General features: G+C 35.6%; 1 protein-coding gene across 1 annotated transcript in view; it reads right to left on the bottom strand.

Moving 5' to 3' along the window:
* Nucleotides 1-14,358, bottom strand: part of LOC137390910 (uncharacterized) — a 34,118-nt gene that overhangs the window by 16,359 nt on the left and 3,401 nt on the right. Inside the window, exons 3-7 of the mRNA XM_068077226.1 lie at nucleotides 2,404-2,481; nucleotides 2,226-2,282; nucleotides 1,955-2,122; nucleotides 1,356-1,427; nucleotides 328-628 (exon numbers count right to left, since the gene is read on the bottom strand). Of these exons, the coding sequence (XP_067933327.1) occupies nucleotides 328-628; nucleotides 1,356-1,427; nucleotides 1,955-2,122; nucleotides 2,226-2,282; nucleotides 2,404-2,481 (676 nt within the window). The remainder of the gene's footprint in view (nucleotides 1-327; nucleotides 629-1,355; nucleotides 1,428-1,954; nucleotides 2,123-2,225; nucleotides 2,283-2,403; nucleotides 2,482-14,358) is intronic.

The following is a 14,358-nucleotide window of genomic DNA, read 5'->3' as shown; positions in this document are numbered from 1 at the left end:
GGGTCTTCGGTAAAACCCGAAGTGTTTGTCATAAACTAGTGCTACGATAAGTTTTACATTGAGCTTTTATTGCCCTTTCAATTCACGTGAGAACATCACGTGACAAGACGATAACCAAATTTCATGGCTACGTCAGAGAAATAAAGAGATTCCAATCTACGGCGGCTTTTCGTTTTTGAGCTTTTAAGAGCTTGTAATCACATTTCTACATGTTTTTTACCTACAACACAACAGAGTAAGACATGGTGAATCTTTTCATATCAAATAACTGTAATGTGAATTTTGTTGCAAGTCAACCTTTAACAAATTTTACTTTTTTAAACTCACCTGCAGCGATTAGGGTAAGAATGTCTCTGACGGAGCGAGAATCAGTTGGCTCAGCTGTGATGGATACAGAACCGGGAAAGTTATTTTGTGGTTTACAAAAAGCCGACGTTGCTGATAACACATCTTGATGAGCTGCAGGTGTTTGGGAACAATCTGTCTTTTTTGGGTATCTAGAGATGCATGAGGAGTTGTCTTCTTTTGCGTATGAAAGCGGTTGTGTGGTATTAGTTTCTTTGGTGAATGCTGGAATCTGGGAATATGTCGAGAAAAGTGAAGCGGGCTTGGTCTGCACAGGTTCAACCTACAAGTTAGTATCAACTGGTTAACATTAGATATTGGATGTTCAGTGAGTCAGAATTTATTAGGAAGTGTAAAGAATGACAACAGAGAGAACAGCAACTGATGCAGATTGGACTAAATCTGCAAATCAGAAAAGAGTTAAGCACTGTTTTAACAGATTTAGAATATTATTTTAATTCAAACCTCCAGACGCATAAAGGATGACCATAGTAAAGTAGAAAGGCACTACAGAAATGTAAAATAAAGGATTAATAGCTAAAGTCAAATGTTGGTAGGATTAGATGTTTTGCATTTTCCTTTGACAAGACGCGCTTTGATAAAGTGCACTATTCTTTCACAAAGGCTGATAAGACCGCACCACTAATGTGATAAAAATCTTACATATAAAACTAAGATTTGAAAAAATATAGATAATATCTAAAATTATACACCAACTCAGAAAAGACCCATACTAAACAGCACTATTTACTATTGGCACTAAAATACTATTACTAGGTCTGATTTGATAGTCCTGTCAAGAGCTTGAATAAGACAACCTTGACATAGTAAAAGAAACATTCGCACAGTTGATAATGTTCTAGCGGCCAACTAATGCAGTGAACCGAGAAGATGTGCAGTCAAAACATAGAACTATAGCCATTGACTAGATATAGGCTAAATATAAGGTTTATACATTTTGAAAGTGCACAGAGATCCTGCCAGTAAAATGCACAATAGGAATACCTAACCTGATGATTATGTGATAATGCATTTTCCTCTACACGTGGAGATGGTATAACACGCCGAGGTGGATTGAAGCCCTGCAACAGGAAATGGCAGCAAACAAATAGAACAGACTGAGCTCACTTCCTATATGTTCCACAGTGACTGAGAGATATGAAAAATGAGGATTTTCAGCACATTTACTACAACAATGTCAACGCTTCAAAAGCTCATGGTTGTGTAATTATTTGTTATTGCATGGACAAAACTAGAAAGATTATCTAAGCAAGCTGCTGATGAAATATAATCAGCAGAATTTAATTTGATTATTAAATTCAAAATAAAAGCCCAATAGGAATAGAAAGAAACACATGCACAGGAGCAAAGAGCACAGGAGCAAAGAGCCAGAGAGATCATTAATATTCCCTAGATGTAGCTGACTACATTACAGAGTTGTGGGGCTGAACAATTACAGTCAAGAACCATGAGAGGTGAATTACACATAACAGCCCCGCATCAACAAGCACTCACCATGCAGCAGGCCAGAACAAGCAGAATTTAACCAGTTTTGGCTTAACCAGTGTCAGACAACTCCCAAATCAAATGTGCCATATGTATATAGTACCTTGCGCCCGCTGGGATGAGACAGCTTGCTGGTCACTGCTGGGTGTGTTGAGGAGATGACATTTGATGCTCGTGAAAGACAAGGTTGGGGATTGGAGACAGTTGCTACAACAAGACTGTCAACAGAGATCAGGTACTTGTCCGTCTCATAGTCGTCCCCAACATTCACCTAGAGCAATAGTTATTAGTCGGATTATAGACAGCAGAATAGAGTGTAGGAAGTGGGCAAGTAAATGTGTGTAAACAATATCAAGTTAACAAAATTAATCGACCTGCTGAGCTGAGAAGAAGGTGTCAATCGGAGTTCCTTTGTCATCATATATCACCCTCTAAACAGTGATAAAACTCATTGGTAGACACAAACAACCAAACAAACAATGATATTAAATAAAAAAACAATCATTGATCTACCCAAGCAACACAGGTAATTGATAAAGTATGGTGCCAAACCTTGCTGGAGTCAAGAACTGTGAGTCGGCCATCTTGCCAAACCTTGGATTTCTTAGTTTTTTGGTGAGTATATAGGATCTACATTATTAAATTCGGAAAGAAACATGTGAGGTTCTAAGAATGAAACACTGTTGAATTTTAATCAAAACTAATTAATTGCAAAATTATTCAAAATAACACTGTAAAACTTGAAAAGGACTATAGTGTTTTGTGCTGAAAAATATTTATTATTTTTCAGCACATCTCTGGGCAACGGTTGAGCCTAGGTACAATGATACAGACTACATTGTACAAGATACATTTCTGATGCTATTAATAATTTATGTACCTGTCTCACAGTATGTTATTTACGATTCAAGCACCTCAAGCATGGTATGTCAAGAGGATGCATTACTTCAGGCTAACAAACATGTTAAACCAGCTGTCAGCTGATATACCCCGTGTGCTAAGAACAGAGCTTAGCGATATTTTAGTTACTTTAGTGGAACAGAAAAACTGCAATAACTGAAGAATGGTGAGGGACTTGACTCAGATAATTGTTGGAGACCTGACCTAATATAACAGATGTTTGAATAAAGATCACTTACATTAAATTGAGCCATATTACATTTCGTCAGCATAACCATCAAGTCATATCAAGAATATCACAGTTGGTTCTCCATTCATCAGTAACAGAAGTTGTCTTGAAAACTTTAGGAACACCAAATGTTATTCCGCCTGTCAAGAGCGCACGAGTCTACTAAAATAGATGAACGCTATATTGTGGCAATAAACTAACAGAAAGATGGAGAAATAGCTTACAGTATGCTGCAGATCCAACTTAGGTATTTGCTTTGAGCTCTTCTGAGTGAGTAATGCTTAAACAATTGTGGTTGTGGAATCAATAGCCACAAACCACCAATTCATCCCTCATACGCTCAAAGGACTTCATACATTCAACAAATTTCTCACTTTTTCTCATTCATCAAACCCTACCAGCATCTACTGAGCCATCAGGTAAACATACGAGAGCACATGCATTCATTAACAAAAGTTGTTAGTTTGAAAAGCTGCAGTAATCTTATTTTTGACAAATTTACCCTAATGCAAGGTCACCCAAGTTTCCTTTATGGTTTTATAATACATGCACTATTTTTAGCAAAAACATTTCACATAAGAGACAATTACAAAACTACATTAGTTTATATAATTTGCTTCATCTTTCTCATGAAGACTTCATCTTTTTGTGAATGATCATACATCATGGTGATCTCGATAACATTTTAAATTGTAGTTTTAAATACTTTAAAACCTGTTTTGATGTTTTAAAACATTTTAAATCTGCTGAATATTCTCCTGGGCCCAATAGTTTGCGTAGGCGCCATCTTATATGATGTCATAGGGTTAAGCTCTATTTTGAAGTAGCTTTACTTTGTTACAAACTATGCTTTCTTTGCATAGTGTTTAGCTGAGGTAACATTCAAGCTGCCAGCATTTAAGCTGACATTTTCATCTTCCAGCATTCAATACTTTACAAAAAGTGTCTTAACTGATGAGACTTGTATTAGGTGTGTTTAGGACCGCAAAACCAGCCTTATTCTGCAAATGTAGACAGGATCTTCAAAAATATTAGTGACTTGCATACCTGGTTGTACAGGCAAAGAGTGAACAATAGCCAAGAGAGTTACATATTCTTGAATAGTCTATTGATATGTTAATAAAGACAATGTCACTAGCCAAAACCCAAATTTACCGCATTATTTGTCTGACACAAGCCCAATTGTTAAAGTCCTACGACAAGCATGGTCCATATTTGGACATAAAACTGCTACTAAGTAAACACCGAAAAGTTTATGTATAAAAAGTATACTATGACTGTCTTCTAGTTGAATAGATGTCTGTCCCTTTTATTGCAATTTTTTCAAATTTAGTTTTTGCAAAGCTACGTATTCAATAGTACCTGCAATGTGTTTTTTAACTTCACACTGTAAATATCACAATGAAATGCATTGGTATCAAAAAGAAGTTTCTTTAAATAATAACTTTATCTCCAATCATTTTAAAACAAAATTCTAAAACATGCGATGGGCTAAGCATATTTCACTTCATATTTTTATAGCCTTTAAATTATATCGATAGATTGCAGTCTCTCAGCTTTAAAGCATGTGGTTATCTCAGTTAGATGAAGAGGCACTACAATAACTATTGCTCTATACCTTTTTGAGCCATTATAACCATAATTGGCGCACCTGCAATACCAGTTCTATGTTGTTCTATTTGAGATTCTTTTTCAAATACCTTAAATTAAATACCTCACAAGTCATATTGTATTGAAAAAAACTAACTTTGCTCAAGCATAGTCTGTAAAATGCATTAAAATAGTTGAGGAAATCTCATATTTAATTTTTTGAAGTGAAAGCGGATGAAAAACTAATGTTTACTAGGATCATTAGTTTATTGAGGAATTTTTCTGAATGATTGTATGGTTAGTCTCAAACGATATAGTAAAACATGCGTAGTACCTTATCATACATAATTGAGGTGCAGGAGTGATATTTTTTCAGAGAATTCTTACGGGTTGAATCTTTAATATAAAATATAACAGCTTGCTCTGATCTCTATCTGATCTAATGATTACAGCACCAACTTATGGCTAAGATTAAGTGTTGAAGAGCACTTTCTTGATGGCAGTAATTAGAAGATTTTTCATAAAATAGCACTAAACCTGGCAATGCCAAGAATCGCTTTTATTTGCTATCAGATGGCCCACAGATGGGTGTTTAAGAGGCTGGTTCTAAAATCCAAACAAAATTTTCAAGCCAAATATGTTTAACGACCTGGTGGAAGGCACAGAGCATATGTGCATAAAGTTTGGATGAAATCGACCTACAAAATATCAAAACGTATAGCACACACGAAGTGGTATTTATTAGTATAAATAAATGCGATTTTATGGGTTACTTATGTATATTTGAATTATAGTGATGCAGCATTATTGATAATTTTAAGTCAGGTTGCAAGCTTGTAAATGGAACAGATGTGTTAAAAAAAGCATGTTCACAAAATGTGTAGATTCTTACAAGGTATACTAACATATAGGGCAAATATTGCTACCATGCAGATAAAACATAAATTTATAACTGTGAAAAAAAATGAAAAAGCAAAAAGGATAAAACAGATTTGCAGTTACGACATTTACCAAATGGTTACAAGCAAGGAACAAAAAGAAGGCTTGAGTCCCACCACAAAAGTTCACTCCATTGGTGTGGTCAGCAATAATATCTAGTCTTGAAAAAGCCTTAGCTACATTAGTCGCTTGACATGTTCCCAGTTAGTTGAGGAAACCCTCCTCAGTCCTCACCCTTGACAAGAAGTGAAAAACTTGTAAAAGCTAGTGGGCAATGTTCACCGTGCATCGGGATGAACATAGTGTCTATAGATGGAACACGTTGGATGTTTGCTTACAAATAACTCAACTTCAAATTCATGCACATATGTATACATGCTGGCAAACGTGCACACACGCATAAACACAAAAGTGCACGTGTGAACACACGGGCGTATACAAGCACTATATTGTCTGTAAAACTGACCAAAATTGATTATGTTAATGTAATTTGAACTACATAATAAAAAGTTGACTCTACACAGTCAAGCAAACCGCTCGTTCATAGCCAAAGTGCGATAATTGATACTATAAAGTTAGAATTTCCTAACGGGACGGTCTTGGCACTTTCGCAATTTTCAATTTTATACTAAGGTCAAATATTAACGTAGCGTTTCCATTGGATGCCCTTTTAATGATAAAAAACGTTTGTTATTTAAGAAAAATCATTAAAGCAATGTATACTCAACTGCTATTAAACATTTTACAGAATGTTAAGCATTCTGTAAAAACTTTTGAGTTTGCTAAAATTTATCCACGTAAGTTACTGTTTTTGTTTTTGAGTATGTATTCATATATATATCACGTTTTATTCAACTTCTTTACTCTCTGATCAATACCGGGCAAAGTATGAGCAGAACAAATAAATCTGATTGAGCGAAGTTCTGCAATGTTGTAGCTACTGATAATTCTGCATGCTTAGTTATTGTAAACACGAAACGGTTGAAAAATGACAAAAGATTATCGTTCTCATTGCAAAGTCAGTAGTATTTTGATACGTGGAAAAAGTTTAATCAAAGTTCAAACCTTCGATGCAATATCGTTTAGGCTACAAATAATACAACAATTTTCATAACACGCATTTAAGCAATAATTATGATCAAATTATGCAATAGGCTTCAATTACACCAAAAATTAGATTTGTCGTTTTAAAAACCAGTCATTCTGTTAAATTTATGAGAGAATGTCAAGCTTGATGGCCTTGTTGTATGCAGATATTAGCAAAAACAGACATCAAAAGGGAGCAGCGCCTAAACTTCAGGAGATATACGCAACACTGCAATGAACAAAACACCTGGTACAGCGAAGGATCATCAAAAGAAACAATAATTATAGATGCGTCAGCAAACGGATCAGAAACTTTTGGTGGAAGTAATCCATCAGTGAAGATGCATCAGCCAGTCTGCCAGAACGCTACTAAAGGACGCTAGAGGCAATGACACACATATAGTTTTGCAAACGTCTACCAGATGTGACCAAAATAACTGCAGTTTGTCACCATTTCCAATCAGTACATTTCGTTTCTGAATCAACTAGCTTTTTGCCTCACTAACAGCTTTCGAAGGAGATTAAGGGTGATTATCAGCAGCTAAATATAGTAGTTGCATTTAGCATTGATTACTATGTATGAAAAGTTATGTGAGCAGATGCTACAGATGATGAAACGTTCATTTGGCTGACTTATGAATGGTTAGCTGATGCTATGGACCAAACCTATTCCAAACCAATGCTCAAATGGACATTATGTTGTTGATTTACTAATTGATGTTGCTAACCAACTTAAAGCAACTGCACACAAAGGGCAAAGCATAAACAAAAACTGGGTGTGATTCTTGTTCTGGATTTTGCCACTACTTGCCTGAATGTCTGGCTAAAGGAAAGTTATGGACATCACTCAACCACCAAATAATTCGGTACTATTGTAGTAATTATGTGGGTCATAATAGCAAAGATTCTCAAAACAAGAAATGGGGAAATGAAATTTGCAGTGTTCACTTCGAACAGTCGCTCTAAAACAACTGAGAAAATGGAAAAACAAGGTAGCAATGTTTGGCTACAAGATCTTCAAAGAGCCTATTTGCAAATTTATGTAGATGTCTTACTGCAGTGATCTGAGGCTGTATGCTTAGACTACAAGCTTATGTGATGAAATGTATGGATTTTGAACTAAATCCTGCTCCCAAGGTTATGAAAACGAATTGGGCCAAAGATTTGTCATTTAATACAGCCAAGCATAGTGAAACTGACCACTCTGTAGATTCAACGAATTCGTTGTACCCGTGTCACAAGTAAAGCAACATCTGCAAATGTACGAATTCATATCATAGGAACCAAAAAGACTAACCAACACAGCAAGAGTTCTGGGTCAGAAAGTAAAAAAATATTTCTTTGGATGGCACAGAGATACTGAGCTACTTAAAATTCAACATTCAATTACCAAAGGTTAGTCATAGACTCTGTGGGATTTTAGACACTATCCAGTAGCAAGGCGGCTCAGAGTAGCGTGCAGTAACATGAAACGTGAAGTAAACTTATGCAACTGGGTCAATGTTATATCAGATGATGTGACAAAAATTTTGGAAGCAGTTTCAATTCATGCAACAGAAAAAGACGATGTCGGTGAGCAGGGAGTGTTGCTTCTGCACAGGGCGGTAAGGTACAGTGTGATGCAAGTAGCGCGGTGATTAGATGCTCTCTTGAGATAGGCAACTACACTGTAAAAGATACTTTTTGGCTGTTATGTTTTACAAAATATTGTTGTCATGTATTTTTGTGGGGTGAAAGCCATTAATAAGACAATAAAGCGACAACTGAGAGATTTAATTATAATGACAGATTTGGCAACTGTATTTGGATGGAGAAGCTCTGTGCTGAACGCCAGCGAGCATATCAAAGTTAGTGATGTAGGCGGAATGATAAATAGACGTGGCTTGGTTTAACATGATTAAAAATTATGCGCTAACTAGCCAAATGAATTTGATAGTCACGACAAAAAAGTAGATGAACTCACACTAGCTCCTCGTAAATGTCTGGACAAAGCATTGATGTGTTGGTTTTTTGTTATATGTGCTCTGAGTATGTGTGGCCTTACAGCAATGTTATGGGTGGTCTAGGTGTTATTTTTGTGACTCATCAGTATGGAGTAAACAGCCTTACGGAATAAACAACCTTCGCCTTACCTTAACCTTCGCCTTACCCATCAGTACATTCGCACAATAAATAACCTGGTGAAAACTCCACATTATACCAGTTTTATGATGCCAGATGATTTAATCTACAAGCTGCATACTCAGCATGTCTCGCTGACTGTTGAGATACCCACTTATCTGACCAAATCTAAGTGGGGAGCCGATGTCGACTCAGGGATTGAAACATATTGAAGGAGTGTCATCAAGTGAAGCGAGTCGACCCTGCTCCAGCTTCTTGAGATATATAGCAAAACCTCTATTTACACACCAAGGTGGAATGTTTATAGTGGCGTTTTATCAGAGGTGACCTTCAAACAGAGAGTGGCACAGTATTTTTTGACTAGCTTGTCAGAATTTTTAGAAGATAAATTTGACCTTTTTACGGGTGAAGCGATGCTAAATGTCACCTATATTTTGTACCCCCCTTCGAATAGATTGAGGTGAATGCCGTCAGCCTCAGAATTGTTGCTAAAGCGTTTTTCATATACACCAAAGTATCAGACTGAGTTGAACAACGAACTACTCGGATTATAAATTATTAGCGGGATACAGTTATTAATTATTTCAGAAGTGTTGTTTTCAAAGAAAAAACCGTAAAGCTTTAAAGTTAGAAAACGGACATGATGTTTTTCAAGTTTTAAAGACGTTCCAACGTTTTAAAGTTATACTATAACAATGGCTGATCTTATGCCATACGGTATTCCTGAAACGTATTGTCATTGTTCATCAAAACGCTTTAAAGTCTTCAGATAAGATTGTAAACCACAATATGGATGAATCTGAAAACAATGGATATGATTTAGACCTTGATGGCTTCGAATCAGAGCGCAGTTCTGATGATTGTGACAATTGATCTACTCAGGTACACATTCACTAAAATTATGGCTAAAAATTAAATTAAAACCACTACAGTAACAACGGAAAAATTAATTGTTATTGATGTACCCTAGTCATTAGTTTATTAGTACCATTTGTGGACACTTTTCTACTGGTCATTTTCTGTTGTGGGTTCATAAAAATCTAAGAATATTTAAGTGGCAGGCAAATGGAGGTGGTGCTGTATTTTTCAACCCTTCATCTATAGTGTTGTTCTATTAGACGTGGGGTTCAAGCTGATCTGTTTAGCAAATTTTGAAGCAAGTGATTATTCTTGGATTTTGCCTGTAATTAGTTAATATCTTTATAACAGACATGCAAAAAACATTTTAAAACCAAATGAAATATCTACTCGCTCTAGATCATGCCGAGCTTTTATGATTTTCTATCTCAATCACATTGTGCTAGTTTGTAATTTACATAGCTTTAGTTGTACCTAAAAAATGTTGGATTTTGAGCATGAGATGAGCTTGCAGAATTATGTAATTCAGTGCGTCACGTTTTAAAGCAGCTTGACATGCCATAACTAACTGTTTCATGTCCTAACAAGGTCTGTCATGTCTAAACTCAGTGTGTCGTGTCCTAATGCAGTGTGTCATGTCCTAGCGCAACGTGTCACATTCAAACTCGGTGTGTCACATTCAAACTCAGTGTGTCACATCTTAACTCAGCGTGTCATGTCCTCACATGGCGTGTCACACCCTAACTCAGTATGTCACATGCTAACTCAGTGTGTCATGTATTAACTCGAGGTGTCATGTCCTAACTCGATATGTCATATCCTAACTCAGTGTGTTATGTCCTAACTCGGTGTGTCATGTCCTAACTCATTTTGTCATGTCCTAACTCGGTGTGTCATGTCCTAACTTGGTTCAAGGTCATCACGTTGGTCACAACACTCAATTCTTGATTTGCAAAAAATTTTCTCCGGGCCTGTTTCATATTGTTTCGCTTTAATTATTTTTAGATACAGTGTTTCCTTGGATGAACTCAGGGTATGAACCTAGTCCCCAATTGGCAACACCAGCAATGGATGGTTTACAAGAGGAAAAGTCATCCATCTTTGACAGTATATTTTGGGCTGTTCCCAAAAAAAGAAGAACATTGGAAAAAAGAAGGATGCGAAGTTTTGGTTTTTTGAAGCGAATGGAACATGCTCGAACAAAAGATAATATTGTTATGTGTCCAAAGTGTAACAACTGGCATGAATCCCATACTATCTGTGGTAAGTTGCAGAGTTATGTTCCAGACTGTCTCAAATATACATAGTAGCTGATCCTGGTTATCAAGCTGGCTGTAACATGAGTATGGTGCCTTACAGTGCCTCACGTTGCGCGTTCACAACTCGAGTTGCCGAATTGTACAACTCGGCCTGGGTTTATGATTAACTCAAGTTGTGTTATACGCAAACACGGGTTTGTAAAAAAAGCAAAGTGAGTAACGGGGGTGTCTCATTTACAGAACATTTACAGAAATTTAACACTAATAATTTAAATATATATACACATTTAAATTATATAATTATAATGGCGATATTTGCGCATATTTATTTCTATAAATATAACGAGACAAAAAACAATTGTAGAATGTAAAGAGCAAACTAAAAAACAATCTATGTGTGAGGTAGGTCACTTCTTTTTCAAATGAAAAGAGTTATCTCTCTAGAACCTGACAAGAAACTGAATGAACACCAAAAATGAACATAGAAATTATTTCAACGGCGTTTAATGATGCACCAAAATAAATTCCATATACATGTATAGAAAATATAGCTAGAGAAAATGAAATGATGAGATGTTCTCAAGCCGAGTTGTTGAACTCGAGTTGCTGTTAAAAGAACTCGGCCTGGATTTTTGATGAACTCGAGTTGTGTAACTCGAGTTGTACAACTCGAGTTATATTTACAAACTCGAGTTGGTAATTTACAACTCGAGTTGTGCAACTCGAGTTGCAAACTCGGCGCAGTATAATTCGCTATTAGTTCTAGTTTTACAGTACATACATAGTTTAATTTCTATTAGCTAACGGGTGCCTATTGATGTACCATTGTTAATATAATCAGATCTACGGTTATGCTACCGTAATACCAATATATTGCACCTTACTTTTGAAAAGTCGCGTTGCGCGTTCACAACTCGAGTTGTGCAACTCGAGTTGTACAACTCGAGTTGTGAACGCGCAACGCGAGGCACTGTAAGGCGCCATACATGAGTGCTGACGAGTTCTGTGACATAGGGAAAACTATCCGCTTACAAATCCATAGATTTGTAAGCAGATAGTTTTCCCTACGTCACAGAACCACTAGGATTAACTAGTGATAACTTGATAACTAGGATTATCTACTATGTACATACAGTCATACTTCAACTTACGAGCTTAATGCGTTCCGAGACTGAGCTCGTATGTCAATTTACTCGCATGTTGGTGCAATTTATTTATATATAGAACAATTAAATATATATTGATTGGTTTCCATACTCTAAAAAAGCAAATAAAACACTCAAAACAAGATATTGTAACAGAAAGAACATGTTGGTTATTGTTCTTACGTACTACATGCTTTCAAAAAGCAACAAATAAAAAATAATGCAAGGAAATGTGATTAATTAAAATGTAAAATTAAATACATACAATAGCTGTTAACACTCGCATTTGCCAAGGAGGGAGATATAAGTTATCCTTCGTTACAACATTTGACTTTGATAATTTTGGATTTTATCGAAGTGTTAAAAGACAAACTTAGAAGCAATCCTAAAAGCAAACTTTCATTTTCAACTAAACGTAATTAAAATTTCTTCGGCGTTCATAGTTTGAAGTTTCTCGCTGGTTAGCGAGAAATTTTCCCTTTTTTTTTGCTTTAACGACTAGCCGGCCGTTTTAAGATAAACCTACCTACGTTTGCCTTTGTCGCCCTTGCAACATGTTTCGATTAGGACGAACACAGGTGTCGTCACAAATGGTTAATGCACGACCACTAGCCAGCTTGTCCGAATGTCTATTAAACAGTTTGGATAGATAGCGCCGGCCTTTTCACATAGCATCGTTTCAGTTACGCTGTCACCGGCCAATCGTTTGTCCCATGCCACCAGCAGTCGTGAAATCGCTGCACCGCTTAGAAACTATGGTTAGTCATTTTGCGAACTAAATGCCCTGAATATAATCCTTCTGTTTGATAATTATGAATGTATTTCTGTCATATTGCCGAGCTAGCTCAATCACGCATACACATTTCGCATATTTTTCAATATTTTTCCGTTTAATATCAATTGTTATCATTTGCTTTTTCTTTGTATTATCTTTAATTTTATTGGCAAACTTTCGGTCTACGCACAGTACGTTTCATTCACATAATTCTGCACAGAAAATCGTGCACAAAAAAAACACGGTACAACACTATAACCTGAGCAGTTGAAAAATACAGAGTGCTGCTGTTCTCATAAAACACCTCCGGCATACTTGGCAACTGACTTAAGTGCTCGTATCTCAAACATGGCTCGTATGTTAGTGCTACAACTTGCTTAAAAGCTGGCTCGTATCTCAAGTTTCTCGTACGTTGGAGCACTCGTAAGTTGAAGTATTACTGTATATTACATCAATTATACATAGATGTATTGTATATTACATTCACCATTGATGTAATATACAATGCATCAATTATAAATCTATGGATTTGTAATTGATGGTCCAACTACTTTACTGAAGTTTAAAATGATATGCCAACTATATTTGTAATATTTAGTATTTTTGTTTAAAATATATATAAATCTCAAAGTGTGCGTGTCATCTGTAAATCGGTGTCTAGTAGCTTTAGCTATTAAAATCTTGGATTGAAAAGTTTGCTTCGTACTGGATTTGAAGTCACAGAGATTGCGACCACAGGTTTCTAACAACATGTTTAACCAAGGAGTTACACAGCCCTTACAATTCTATCGCTCTTGTCATATACCGTATACACCTTTCTCGATGTCACACGCTAAATGACGTTTTGTAATTGTAAATGGCTAATTTGTTTTCTGCCTAACGATATCAACAAACATTGCTCTCGAAATTAAAATTTGGCGATTGTATTTCAGCTTAGCGTCATGGTAAAAACAGGTTCGCAAACAGATAAGTGATAAATTTCAGTTCAAAGTTTACTAAATACATACTAAAGCTTCCTTCAAATATGTTTTTAGTAAGCTAAATTCATTCAAGTTAGATTCAGCGTTATGTTACATGTCTATCTTGAAGGTAAGAATTCCTCACAGTACATGCTGCACGTATTACATTGTAATGTTATATTCTCTTGCAGATCATAACCACTAAATACTATAAAGCTATTGTAGGTAGTTATAGTTACTAAGGATAACTTATTGTTTCATTTTTAATAATGATTGTGATGATTTTTATCAGGAGGTGTTTGAATTAAATAATAATTATTTCTATGGGTTTCTATACCACTCTATACAATATTTTCACCTTACAATGCCAACACTAAAACGAATTAAAATCGTATAATTGTATACCAAATAATTTTTCATTGTAATCGTAGCAAAACAGACTATATTTAGCCATTACTTACTAATGATTTTACATTTAAACATCTTTAAAGTTTTATTTTTCCTCCTAATTTATTTCAACAAAACACTTTCTTAATATGAAATTTAAAAGTTACTGTTATTTGAAAACGTTTGAAAACCTTTAGTTTTATTTTTTCTCTTAATTCATTTGAACTGCACAAAAAACACTTTTCTCATGATATGAAGT

Source organism: Watersipora subatra, chromosome 3 (assembly GCF_963576615.1).
Source record: "Watersipora subatra chromosome 3, tzWatSuba1.1, whole genome shotgun sequence".
NCBI lineage: Eukaryota > Metazoa > Bryozoa > Gymnolaemata > Cheilostomatida > Watersiporidae > Watersipora > Watersipora subatra.
This window is presented reverse-complemented; position numbering and strand designations above follow the sequence as displayed.